This window comes from Nelumbo nucifera, chromosome 4 (assembly GCF_055504915.1).
Source record: "Nelumbo nucifera cultivar China Antique chromosome 4, China Antique-T2T, whole genome shotgun sequence".
Taxonomy (NCBI): domain Eukaryota; kingdom Viridiplantae; phylum Streptophyta; class Magnoliopsida; order Proteales; family Nelumbonaceae; genus Nelumbo; species Nelumbo nucifera.
The window spans coordinates 39,676,502-39,690,698 of NC_142652.1; the positions used below are offsets into that span (position 1 = coordinate 39,676,502).

The 14,197-nt window shown below is 39.1% G+C and overlaps 1 protein-coding gene across 2 annotated transcripts in view; it reads right to left on the reverse strand.

Annotated features, from left to right (window-relative positions):
• Window positions 1-1,109: 1,109 nt before the first annotated feature.
• LOC104607236 (cytochrome C oxidase assembly factor) overlaps window positions 1,110-14,197 on the reverse strand; it is a 36,102-nt gene continuing 23,014 nt past the window's right edge. The window contains exon 3 of one of the 2 annotated variants that reach the window (XM_010272811.3): window positions 1,110-1,405. In XM_010272811.3, the coding sequence (XP_010271113.1) occupies window positions 1,364-1,405 (42 nt within the window). In that variant the 3' untranslated portion in view covers window positions 1,110-1,363. Of the gene's footprint in view, window positions 1,406-11,289; window positions 11,799-14,197 lie in introns of those variants that run through there. The other variant, XM_088904218.1, reaches the window with a different exon arrangement.

Genomic DNA, 14,197 nt, shown 5'->3' on the forward strand with positions numbered 1-14,197 from the left:
CAATTGCTATTTTTATTGAAAAAGTAAAAAAAAAAAAAATTGATAAAATGGTGCAAGTTCATGCCCCAAGTTTAATCTGAGCTTTGGACCCAGATCCAGCTTGAGGACCGAAAATCCAAGCCCAGCCCATATAAAATTGTGGACTGCAATAACTTCCCCCCAATAAATAGAAATGGGATCAACTTAGTGTTGGGCCTCCGAATTTTAAGTTTAATCTATCAATTAACCAACCATATGACTGAATGATGATGGTGATGAGTAGCATCTATTAAGCTCTACAGCAATGTTTTCCAACCGCCATTGATTCAGACGGTCAGACCGTTCAGCCCAGAAACCGTTCAGTCAACCAGTTCCATTTTACCCAAAACTCAGAATTTGATAAAAAGCCGTTGAAAAAGTCAACAAACCATTGACCCAGGTGGTTGAACCATCGATCCATGGACCCATTCAACGACTTTTGACCGTTTTTTAAATTTTTTATTTTTTAATTTTACTATCAGGAACGGGCCATCCATTCGAACCGGATGATTGGACTGTTTACGTGAAAACCAGTGGCCAGAACGGTTCCGTTTACAGGTCGTTTTTTAAAACGTTGGCTTCCGATGACCATTATTCCTGTAATACCCAACAATGGGTGGGCGAATAAACTCAAATTTTCATTTGGTAGCTGAACGCTGCATCTCAATTTCTTGAGAAATAAAGTGAATTTAATAAACGTCTGTGCATTATATAATTTGCCCTGATTCCAATTCCATTAGCCTCTGCTTGCAATGTGAATTTCATTTGCCCTGGTGTACGCTCTTTGAAAGAGAATGCGTGCAGGACTTATTTGTTTCAATGAGGTGGTGGTAAGGAGGATGATGTTGACCCTACATGATAGAATTGAGGTGGAAGGTTTACAAGTTTTGCATCAGTTCGTATCAGGTAGGGCTGCAAATCATAGTTACAACTTCAAAAAACTGATCTAGCTGTAAAATTTGTACCCGATTCAGGTTTGCACCCTATAAGGCCGTGTAAAATACCTCTCTTTCATGGTAGTGATCAAGTGGAAGTGATTTAAGAGCTCTGTGTTTCCTTAGGTCAGGTGTATTGCCAAAAGACTGTTCATCTTGTATATGTTCTAATAGATTGAAGTTGACAAAAAATGTAACATTCTTCACAACAGTCGGGAAGAAATAGCTTCCCTTGATTATTTACCAGTGAAACATCAATTTCAAGTAGGCATCTAGTGCGAGCAAGAATAAAATGAAATTGGTTGTATATGGTTTCAGTAATACAAGCAAGAGTTTAGAATTTCTCACTCCTGTGGTACATCACAAGTGAACTATACAAGGTCAAGGCATATTTGGCAAACTCATATCAACTAGTAGCCCTTGTTCCCGCGAATCCGAGCTCTCATGTCAACCTGAGTGAAAAAAATAAAAAGATATGAAAATCATTAGGGCAGCAAATAAAAACTGTCTTCTCAATTCAAAAATGATCTAAGTCCAATCAATTTTCAATTGAATCAATTATGGATCCACCACAATCTGATACATGTATATTTACAAAACAGAGAACTTACCAACATATCAATTTTGAGTTTCTAACGAGAGTTCTTGAGTGGCAAAATTACCATTTAAGACTTAGCAAAACAAATGGTAAACAAATCCAATTTCTCAAAAGATGAGTTCCAAGAGGCATCTTATTGTGGAAGTCCCAGAATTGAAAATCAAAAGGCTTTTGCAATATAACTAAGATCAAAAAAATTTGAATAGCTATTTCTCAATAAGTTCTTCATTCATTTCCAATCAAAATGAGAAACAATGAAACAAAGTGCACAGTACATTTCTTCATAACAATCATTTCTATTTTATTTTCTCTATCTTCACTTTTCACTGTCAATAATTCTTTTGATTTTTGGGCAAATTTCTTATATGACCCCTACTGTTTAGCCAATTGACTAACTATATCCCCACTGTTCAACTATTGTCTTGCACCACTCCTACTGCTTCTAACAATTACCTAAAACCTCCCTTACCGTTAATGCTCCATCATAAACCGTTCACATGTGACATCACGTGACTTATATTTTTCAAAAACCCCTAACTTAGGGCCTGTTCATTTCCTCTTAACTCTGATCTCTTAAGAGGAATCTTTTAACTTTAGGAGAAAAATGGTTGTTTGTTCCTCTTATCTCTTATCTCTAAAAGTGTAATCATACAACTTTTTTGTTTTCCAATGATACCCCCAAAAAGACAAACAAAAACTATCATATATGGGCCAAAATGGATATTTAATAATTTTCAGAATTCATAATTTAGAATTCTCTGCATTCAGAATTCAGAGGAAAGAAAAGTTCACCAATACCAATATACCTCTTAATGTAATTATTGCACTTTCAGTTGTCAGACTTCGGAGCAAACGAACAGGCCCTTACCCTTTTATGGTCGAAGATGCCCTTTTCGATTTGCCCTCTCTAAATCCCGTAGCCGGTGAAAGGGAGTATCTGAGCTCTGTTCTTATCCTTCCTGTAATCATCTTTTCCATTCTGTTTCAGGGCTGACGTGAGCCCTGAAATGGATTGTACAATCCAGTGTGGTGAAGCAATGGTGTGGACAAAAAATCCAACCAGTCGCCGAAGAAGCTAAATGGCATTGATTATTAACGACTACAAGTTGAGGGGGGATATCAGGAGCTTTAATTTGGGTGGGATGGGTTGCAGCGCCCGAGTGATTGCCATCGACCTTGCCAAGGAGATGCTTCAGGTTCACAGAAACATGTGGTTGTCATCAGTCCTGAGAACATTAACCATTACTGGTATTTTGAGAACAAAAGGTCGATGCTGATACCCAATTGCCCCAATGACATAAGACCACGAGCTCTTCCCTTTTCCGTCTCCCCTGCCCTGCCCTTACGCTTCTAGAAGAAAACCGGTCATCAATCTTCACAATCCTATTCCTACATGTTCTCACTTCTTCTATGTGCAAAACCCATCTCTTTTCCACTCACCCCAAAACCCTCAAATCTCAGCCTTTACCATCTCAGGGACCTTGAAAATCTTACCTTATGTCTCTCCAATGGTCATGTCTCTTGGGTTTCTCTGGCTTTTCTTTGTCCTATGCAACCCACTTTCTCACCATTCGTTGAACTCTCCTGTAACGGGTTCAGTGGAGTTGGTAATGGAATTCTTCGCCTAACCAACAAGACCAGCACACTTCCTATCCATCATCCATTCAATTTCAAAACTCCACTGACGGGACTATTTTCTCTTTTTCCACCTTTCACTTTTGCCATCATTCCAGAATAACCATAGCTGCCGAGCGTTAAGATTTCTCTGCAAGAAAATGAGCAATTTATGGAGAGTGAGATATCTCTCTCGATCGACTTCATGAGCTCTCTGAATCCACTTGCAGGCTCGATTTCTTCATCCTGCGGTGGTCGGTCGGATATCGTTGCTTGCTTTCAGGTGCTGCTTCGAGTTTTCTCTTCTATGGTGATGGTGATCGCTCTCTGGATTTTCAGATTTCTCATTTCTCCAATCAAAAGGAATCTGAGTTCATAAGAAGCTTCCCCAGCTCGTTCCACTGCAAATGGGTTCATACAAAGCAACAAAAGGTCACTGTACTAACCCTCCTCTATCCTCTCTAAAAATTGGTTCATACGAAGCTTCCCCAGCTTGGTCCTCTCTGCAAATGGGTTCATACGAAGCAACAACGGTCACTGTAATAACCCTCACCGTTTCCTACTACAGGCCGTGGATAGAGAAGATGCCCCATTTGAATCACCAGAAGGTCATCTCTTCCATGACCCTTGCTTCTCTGACGTCATGCAAGCCCAATCTGTCCTCCAAACCTTAGGGACCATCCTGACGAAAACAGAGCAGCAATCTTCTTTTTTCCTGAAATTTGGGTTTTATTTTGAAAATTTGAGGAATAGTAGAGGGAAAATTTGACATTTCATTTTTTCCGTTCAACAACGATGTCAATTAGCTAAACAGTAGGGGTGGTGCAAGACAATAGTTAAACAGTAAGGGTATAGTTAGTCAATTAGCTAAACAGTAGGGGTAGTTTAAGACAATGTCTCTGACTCTCTGTTATGTGCTTTTTTACGCACAATAAAGTTCTTCCATTTCCTTCTTATAAACTTCATTTCCATGAATAGAGGGGAAGACTGAATTCAAATATAGTTGTAATAGGGCGAGAGGAAAGGAATATAATCAGATGGTCCAGTCTTTAGACACTTTGTATACATGCTAATATACTGTCCCCAGTTGGGGTGTATATGCTTTTTTCAGGACAACCTCTATACATAATACGAAATTACATTTACCTTTCAAATAAAAATAGGCGAAATTACATCAATGGAAAATTTAGGGGGTGTTCTACAACATGAATGTTCTTGTTTTCATTTATTTTTGGAATCACCACACCAGCAAAAAAACAAAAACATGTTCTTGAGATTTTTTTTTCATAGGGAAAAACAAGTTGGTTTTGTTTCAAAAAACAATACATGTTTTTGGAACCAACAAAATATTGGTTTTTAAAACAAAAACAAACTTCCTAATATAGAAATTATATGATTTATGGAACATGATGTTGAACGATCAGATAAAAACATGCTTTTGAAACCAGATTCAAGAACGTGTTTTCAGTTTCAGTTTTGACAACAAAAATACACATACAAAATGGTTTTGATTTGTTTCATGTGTTTTTTGTTTTAAGAAACAATATGTTACAAACAAAATGGTTTTGATTTGTTTTTGGAACTGGCAACAAGAAAAACTATTCATTTTGTAGCATGCCCCCTTAAGGTGAGATAAAATGCAACAGAAAGGCCAGAAATTGGTAGACTGAAACTTAACTATGATGGCTGCTGCACTGCTTAGGCAATCCAGGCCCATATCGATTTGGGGGAGCCATCAGAAATCATGAAGAGGAATTCCGACTCAGTTATTGCAGATCAGCTGGAGAAGGGAACTCTTCGAAGGCTGAAACACTAGCACTTCTCCAATGTCTTAGTCTAAGTAGGTCAATGGGCTGAACTGCATTTTGAATATAAGGTGACCATCATGTCGTGATTGGATGGCTCACATCAGAAGATCAAGGTCCATGGAACCTAATACATTTTGATAAGAGAAATCAAGCTACCGGTATAGTGGTATCCACTATGAACCACTAACTGAAATGGAACCCCCGGTCAGCAAACTGTGTAGCAGATATGCTAGCCAGGGAAGGAGTAAACAAAAAACTGGATAGGGGTATGCCTGGAGCTGAGAGAGATTTGTATCAAAACCATTTTTAAATGCTTATATAAACCATGCTGGCAGCCTGATCAGTTTGTACAAGTCCAGTCCTGCATTTTGTCCATTGAATTTATTATAGTCCTCTCCAAATATTAATAGAATAAATATTACTGAAAAAAATTGAAATGCTAATTAGCATCTGAACAGCCCTAGTAACAACTAACAAGCTACAACAACACAGCAGGATCAAGTAAAGGCATGCTAAGAGGAAACCTTGCCATCTGTTTACTAATATTTTCATCATATTTTTACAAATTATTAGTCCAGGTTACAAATTTCAGTGCTCGACAGTCTCATAAAAAACTTACAAAGGAGTAGAATCACTCTAGGGCACCAGCCCTTTCTCTTCCCTGGTTCTTCTGATCAAGAAAAAAGATGGGTCCTGGAGGTTCTGTGTTGATTATAGGGCCCTGAACCAAGCCACCATTAAGGATCGTTTCCCAATCCCAATGATTGACAAATTACTAGATGAGTTGGGCCAAGCCAGGATATTCTCCAAAATGGACCTGAGGTCTGATTACCATCAGATAAAAGTTCATGATGATGATGTGCACAAACACATGACGGACACTCAGAGTTCATTGTTATGCCATTTGGGTTGACAACTGCCCCCCTCCCACCCTTTAGGCTATTATGAATGATCTTTTCCGTCCATATTTGCAGCAGTTTATTTTGGTGTTCTGTGACAATATACTCATATATCCAGGATAGGGACTCCCAAATACTCAAAACAAATCAGTTATTTGCCAAGCAGTCCAAGTGCACCTTTGGACAGACCCAGGTCCATTATCTCAGTGATGTAGGACAAGCTCAGTTCTAGTCCTTAGAGAATGTTGAATGGTCTTCTTGATCAGAGTTTTACGGCTGTTGATGGCTGTAATGGCTTCTTGAAGGAATAAAAGGGAAAATAGGGAGAAAAAGAAGAGAGAAAATACCTGGAATCACTCATAGGGTTCCTAGAATCACTCTAGGGCATGGGAATCACTCACCATAAATAGCATAAGCTGAAGAAAACTCAATCTAATTCATTGCCTTTGTGTAAAACGTCCATACATATTTATAGACTCTAAACTCATAATAATCCTAGGAGTCAAACTGTTAGATTCATAATAGTCTAGGGAGTAAAACTGTTAGACTCAATAATCCTAGTATAATTCAAACTAAGCTGTCATATCCTATTTCAATTCAAAGAAGACTCAATAACTCTAATCCTACTTATGCAATGACTCTGAAATTTTAAACATAAACAAACTATAACTAGACAATTTAAATCTTACCATTGGACAACACAGAAATTTGCAAAAATGACAAAAATACCCCTACTGTCCAGAAATACAAAAATACATAAAATATCATAAAATTCCAACTTTGACTCTTCAGCTCCTGCATCATTCTTCCCCGGTTGGAAAAAAAAAACTCGTCAAAACTTGAGGATGAAAAGTTGATATGCCCCAATTACAAAGAGAGTAGGAATCACCATCACTATGTGTTCTGCTATCCTTGGTTCTTCAATGAACTCTAGAACTCCTTCCAGTGTTGATGTTGATGGGACTTGTGCTATGTCAGGTTGTAATTCTTGAATTAGTTCTAGTTGAATTTGAAAGGTAAAGTCACTTACTTTCTTATTAGGATCTACTACAGTCAACACATTTGTATCTTGCGCCTGAATTTCTTTAACTTGCTCCTCTTCTATTTCTTCTTGATCATTAACCTCAGGCTGATCATGGGTGTTGGAAACTCCAACAATTATTGTTTTTTCTTGGCCTGCACCATCTTGATTTTTAATATCTACAATTTCTATAGCCTGAAATTCTTCTTCTTTAGCTTCATCCTTAACTTCAGCTATAGGATAGGCATCAACATGCAAAGAATCATCTACTTTCTTTTCAACTTTGTACCTTCTTCCCATTGACTTCAAGTTCTCTGTTGTAACCTATTGTTTCTTCTTTTGCACGAAATTAGTCAACTCCATATATAGATCATCATGGAAATCTAGTGGGATGTACTTTTCTTGCAAACACCTCTTCATCTCTGCCCATGTACTAACTGGATCATCGCCTCTATTTTCTAGTCGTTGCTCAAGAGTTCTCCACCATACTTTAACATGACCCGCCAGCTTCATGCACGCAAATCTAATCCTTTGTTTGTCAAGCATATCGTGCCAATCAAAATATTCTTCTAGTTCAGCAACCCAATCAAAGAATGCTTGCAGATCATCATCTCCTTTGAAATCTGGTATTTCCCTCTCTCTTCTAACATGTTTGAAAACCTTGCACCCATAGCCAACATTATTAGATCTGTTTTCTTCCACCATCTTCTCAAATAAGTCAACCAAAGACCCTTCATATGGTTCAGAAACCCAATCATCATTGATTCTAGACTTGTAAGATCGTCTGGAAAATACCATAGGCCTATAGAATCAGTCACTTTGTGAGAACATAGTGAATAAACCATTAGCTCTAATACCAAACTGATGTAGGACCAGCTCAGTTGTAGTCCTTAAAGAATGTTGAATGGTCGGTCTTCTTGATCAGAGTTTTATGGCTGTTGATGGCTATAATGGTTTGTTGAAGGAATAAAAGAGAAAATAGAGAGAGAAAGAAGAGAGAAAATACCTAGAATCACTCACAGGGTGCCTAGAATCACTCTAGGGCATGGGAATCACTCACCATAATAGCTAGCATAAGCTGAAGAAAACTCAATATAATTCATTGCCATTGTGTAAAACGTCCATACATATTTATAGACTCTAAACTCGTAATAATCCCAGGAGTCAAACTGTTAGATTCATAATAGTTTTAGGAGTAAAACTGTTAGACTCAATAATCCTAGTAGGATTCAAACTAAGCTGTCATATCATATTTCAATTTAAAGAAGACTCAATAACTCTAATCCTATTTATGCAATGACTCTACAATTTTAAACATAAACAAACTATAACTAGACAATTTAAATCCCATCATTGGACCCTATAGAAAATTGCAAAAATGACAAAAATACCCCTACTTTCCAAAAATCCAAAAATACATAAAATTCCAATTTTGACTCTTCAGCTTCCTCATCACTCGGGCACATAGTTTCTTCAAGATTAGTGAAGGTGGAACCTGAAAAGATCAAATGCATGCAGGAATGGCCTACACCAAACTCAATAAAGGCTCTAAGGGGATTTCTGGGCCTGACAAGCTATAATGGAGGTTCATAGCAAGGTACAATCACTTGGCAAGCCCACTGACTCATTTATTAAGGAAGGACTCTTTTACATGGACCCATGAGGCCCTAAAGAATGCAGTGTCCACTCCTCCCATTCTAGCCCTTCCTAACTTCAATGATACCATCATATTGGAATGCAACGCGTCCGGGACAGGATTAGATGTCGTCCTAATGCAAAGGGGGCAACCCATCTCCTACTTCAGCAAGGCACTTTCGGCCCAGGGCCAGGCCCAATCTACTTATAATAAGGAACTCGTAGCCATTGTATTTGTAGTCCAAAAATGGCGGACCTACCTCCTAGGCTAGTGGTTCATAATACGCACTGATCAGCGGAGTATCAAATACCTGTTGGAAGAATGGGTCCACACCACTGATCAACAAAAATGGATCTCTAAGCTACTTGGCTATGACTATGTCATAGAATATAAGCCTGGCCCAATGAACAAGGCGGCGGATGCACTATCAAGGGTGGCAGAAATGAACCAACTAGTAAGCTCCCAAACCACTTATCCCCTCTTTGAGGCCATCAGAAATGAGGCTCGAGAATCAATGTTATTGGAACCATTGAGAATTAAATGCCAATAGGACCCCGCTAAAACTAAGGGGTATGATCTGATAGGCCCAGATTTGTTTTATAAAGGGTGGTTTGTAAACCCAACCACTTCGGCCCACATAGCAGCCCTGCTCCAACTCTTTCAGCCCAAGGTGGACATTTCGGAGCAATACGGATTTACAAGCAGCTCACCTCTCACTATTATTGGGTTGGCATGAAGAGAGAGGTCCAGCAATATGTGGCCTCTTGCTCTATTTGCCAACAACATAAGTACGACTCCCAAGCGCCGCCCAAACTAATGCAGCCCCTAAAATTTCCGGAGCTCGTTTGGGAAGAAGTTTCTATGGACTTTATCACTATGTTGCCCAAGTCACAAGGGAAGTCTGTCATCTTGGTCGTGGTCAACTGACTAAGAAAATATGCCCATTTCTCGGCTCTGCCTCACCCCTATACTACGACCATGGTAGTAGACATGTTCATAAGGGATGTGGCAAAACTCCATGGGACCCCTTGAGCCATTGTTTCGAATCGAGACCCCACCTTTCTTAGTTTTGGAAAGAATACTTCCACCTCCATGGGACCAAACTAAGCCACTCCATCAACTACCACCCCAATCGGATGGCCAAACGGAGGTGGTGAACAGATGTGTTTTGCAAGTGGAAAACTGAGGCAATGGGTCGATTGGTCCCATGGGCTGAATACTAGTGTAAATCCACTTTCTAGTCTGCCGCCGGGAAGACCCCGTTCTAGGCCCTCTATGGTGGTGAACCCCCATCTATCCTACTCCAATGAATCTGGATCCATAGTAGTCGCAGCAGTTGAAACTCAACTGATGGCCCGCGATGACATCCTAAGGCTACTCCAAGATAATCTCCACAAAGCACAGCAAAACATGAAACAACACTTGGACAAAAAACACAGGTTCATTGAATACTAGGTTGGGGATTTTGTCTACCTCAAGCTCCAACCCTATTGGCAAGTCACACTAGCCTATCGACGCTGGCCCAAGCTCTCCCCCAGGTACTTCGACCCATTCAAAATAGTAGAGAGGATCAGAAATCTCGCTTACCACTTGGATTTGCCAACTTCATCATGGCTGCACCCGGTATTTCATGTGGTTATGCTCAAGAGGTCCATCGAATCAGAGGCCATCACCAATTCTAGCTTACCAAAATTCACCGAAGATGGCAAACTCATCACTCAATCATTATGCATCACTGACTTCCGATGGGTGAAAATAGGGAAAAAAGCCATCAATAAGCACTAGTTGAATGGACAGGCTCACCCACTACCGACGCCACTTGGGAGCCTTACTATCAGCTCAAGAACCAATGTCTGCATCCCGACCTCGAGGACTAGGTCGTACTGAACATACGGGTCTAGGCCCATTACAGACCTCCGTGGCTAGGCCTAGGCCACCCATTAAGTTGGTATATGGCATTAAGAAGAAGACAAGACACGTCCATGCAACCATTAACGGTCAAGCCACGTCAGCCACATCTAACATCTGAGGACAACTGTCCATTCAGCCAGTTACTTAGAATAATTGTACCTGCCACCCATCTATATAGGGTTGTCAATTGGACTAGATTTGGTCCAATCCGGTCCAGTCCAACATTGGTCCATTTAGAAATGGACTGGACCAAATCCGGTCCAAACCCCATACAAACCGGATCCAGTCCAATCCAATTTAAATGCAAATGGACCGGATTGGGTCCAATCCAGTCCAAAATAAATGTTTTCCCTAGAAAACACTTTGGTTGCAACTAAAATAATGAAGGGAAACAAAATGTTTTCCTCAAAATAACACTCAATAAGGAATGAATTATTTCCTTAATTTCTCAGAAAATAAACAAAATGATTTCCATCTTCATCTGCAATCGAACACCAAAAAAAATAATCATTTTCCTAAAGAAACTGTTCATATCAAGAGGACCACATCCCGGTGCAACACTTGGTGGGCTTCACCAACTTGATATCTAGTCAATAGACTAGATATTAAGCCAACTGTTTCTGCACTCTGTAAAAGGATGTTGTAGGCAGTTTAACCATCTGAATCTGTAAAAGATATTAAACCAAGGAATCATTATGCAAGTGACTGTAAAAGGAATCTGGATTAGCTGAACACATTGAGATAACCCAATTATTTCATTTCTATTGTTTGTTGTCACAATGAGAACATGATCTATATTACAAAGTGACTGAAATCATCTACAACAAAAGAAGATAAGTAGCATACATCCAATATGGAAAATCATTCAACACTAGCCACCGTCATCCCTCTCTTCAACTGGTTGTCCCTTGCAAGGATTTTATTCAAACAAGCACTCCATATGAAGAAAAACTACTTTGGATGGCATGTTCTTGCACCAAACTTTGCTTTCTGGAAAGTCTTGGTCCTCCAGAAGAGTCAACTAGTTGTAAAATGAACTGACAGAAAACTGACCCAATTTTTCCTATGTCCATTTCCTTGTATCCTCTGTTAAAGTCAATTTATGGGCTGTATAACCTTTGCAGCAGCTCCAACATGGGTCCAACTTCACAATCATTCTAGTTTTTATGGAATTGGGGTACCCACACAATGAATGTTCCCATCTTGAATTTGTGTACAATCTGCCACACTCACCTCCTTGCCTGCAGCTACATCAGAAAGATATGGAAAGCCTCCGTTAAGGAACTATTTCTGCATCAGCAATCCTTCCAAAACTTCACTTTTTGACCATTTTATACATATTCAACTATTATCAGGCTCTGCAGGAAAAGCCACCGGTACAGTGAGAGTGAGTGACTAATAGATATACTTAACACACAAGGCAACCTAACTAGAGAGAATCTACACATATGTAAGAACTAAAGTTACCTCTAATTATAATAATGAAAAGGGAGCAGGTCTGCTAGTTGAGTCATTTAGCGAGCCCTCTACCCACCCTCTATTTGTGGAACTTTTCCTTGTGTGCAAAGCAAGCCCTCTTTCATAGGCAAGTTTTTTATGTTAAAAAATAAAACTTCAAATGGCTAATGTGGACTGTAGGATTGAACATTTGACCAAATCTAGTGGGTCTCTTATCCGGTGGATGGTTTGGGTTGGTAACAGGATGTCTTCTGCGGTAGATTCACATAAATAGGTGGATTTGTATACAAAAGCTCCCTACTCAACCTTAATGGGAAACCCTTCTCCTAATAAAAATGAATGCATAGAATTATTTTTGCCTTGAGCAATACTGCTCATACTAGTTAATAACCCCATACTGAGTGCTGGGAAACTATATGTATGTATTTTGTTTTGAGACCACTATCCAAGAGGTAAGTCTTGAAGCATTTAGGCTGAGTTTTTATTTGATTTAGGAGACTAAATTGGGTTTGGTTTGTGATTAAACAGCCCATCTTATCTAGAAGAATCACATCCACACCAATGTAGGTGGTGTTTGGTACTGTGGTAGATACCCATTTTGTTTGGTTCTGTAACATGCCACAGCAAACACATGCTTTTTTAAGCCACGGCATGTTCTCAAACTCGTCGGGTTGGTTTTGGAACACAATATTGTAGATTTTGGAACACACCAAAATCTTGTATTCTAGAACACACCACACTTTGGGACACTCAATAAACATTGATTTAACATATATGTACTTAAAAAATAGAATTTAGAACTTGTATACAAGAAGCCTAAAATGATAAAATTAAATTTGACTTTGAAGTTAAAAATCAACATACAATCCAATCCACTATGGACCGGATTGGACTGTTCAACCTAGACTGGATTGGACTAGTCCAATCCAATCCACTGTCTTATTGGACTATTCAACTTGGACCAATCCATTCTCTTATTGGACTATTCAACCTGGACTGGATTGGACTGGTCCAACCCAATCCATTGTCTTATTGGACTATTCAACTTGGACCAATCCATTCTCTTATTGGACTGTTCAACCTGGATCGGATTGGACTGGTCCAACCCAATCCACTATCTTATTGGACTGTTCAACTTGAACGGACTGGACTGGTCCAATCCATTGTCTTATTGGACTATTCAACCTGGATTCCAATCCAATCCATTGACTTATTGGACTGTCCAACTTGTTCAAATTGGTTTTAATTCAATTCAGAATGTGTCCAACACAAACATGGTCCATTGACAACCCCAATCTTATCTTCTATCAATAGACTAGACATTGGTTCAACCCAACCTAGTCCAATATAAACCATTATAAATGAACTAGGTCCAGTCCATTCCAAATTTTATAAGAAAATATTTTACAAAAAACATATTATAAGAAAAAAAAAACCTGTGAAGCAAAAATGGTCTTGTGCATAATTGAACTGCTGGCTAGAGTAGGCATTGTTTCAAGACTTGAACCAAATATGGGAATTCCTTGAGGTTAAACCTAATTTCTTGTATTTAACTAAGCAAGAAACAACTGTTTGATCTGGAAGAAACTCTTATAAAACAGGTACCCAATTCCATTGTACAGTTGGAGAACCTAAAAATTTTATCTATCAAAGGAATGAAGGTACCCAAGTCCATTGGGAGCCTAGAGTCATTAGAACTTTTGGATCTCTGTGGCAACCATTTTTCCAGTCTACCAAATAGCATCAGTCAACTTTCTAAGCTCAAGAACCTCCGGTTGGGTGACTACACGAGGCTTAAAGCACTTCCAGAACTTCCACCAAATTTATATTACTTGCACACTGGTGGCTGCACATCATTGAAAGAATTTTCTAGTCTGTGGAGATTATCTTCTTTGGGAGGATTGGATATGAGCCAAACCAGCATTTGTAATTTTCCAGACAGCATCCGTGGCCTATCTCAATTCAAGGAACTTGTACTACAAGACTGTAAAAGACTTAAATCAATCCCAGAGCTTCCATCAAGTCTGGAAAGAATATGTGCAAGTGGTTGCACAAAAATGGAAAAATTGCCAAATCTCTCAAACTTACAGAACCTATCACTCCTAATGCTTATGGATTGCCACAGGTTAGCTGAGATTGAGGACCCAGAAAGGAAGGAACCCATTCAAGAAATTCACATGGATCAGTGCAAAAATTCATATGCCTTTATGAAGAGTTTCCTAAATCTTCCCCATGTCTCTCTCTCTCTCTCCCTGTATTTATTTGACTATATGTATGTATCTATCTATCTACTTATCTC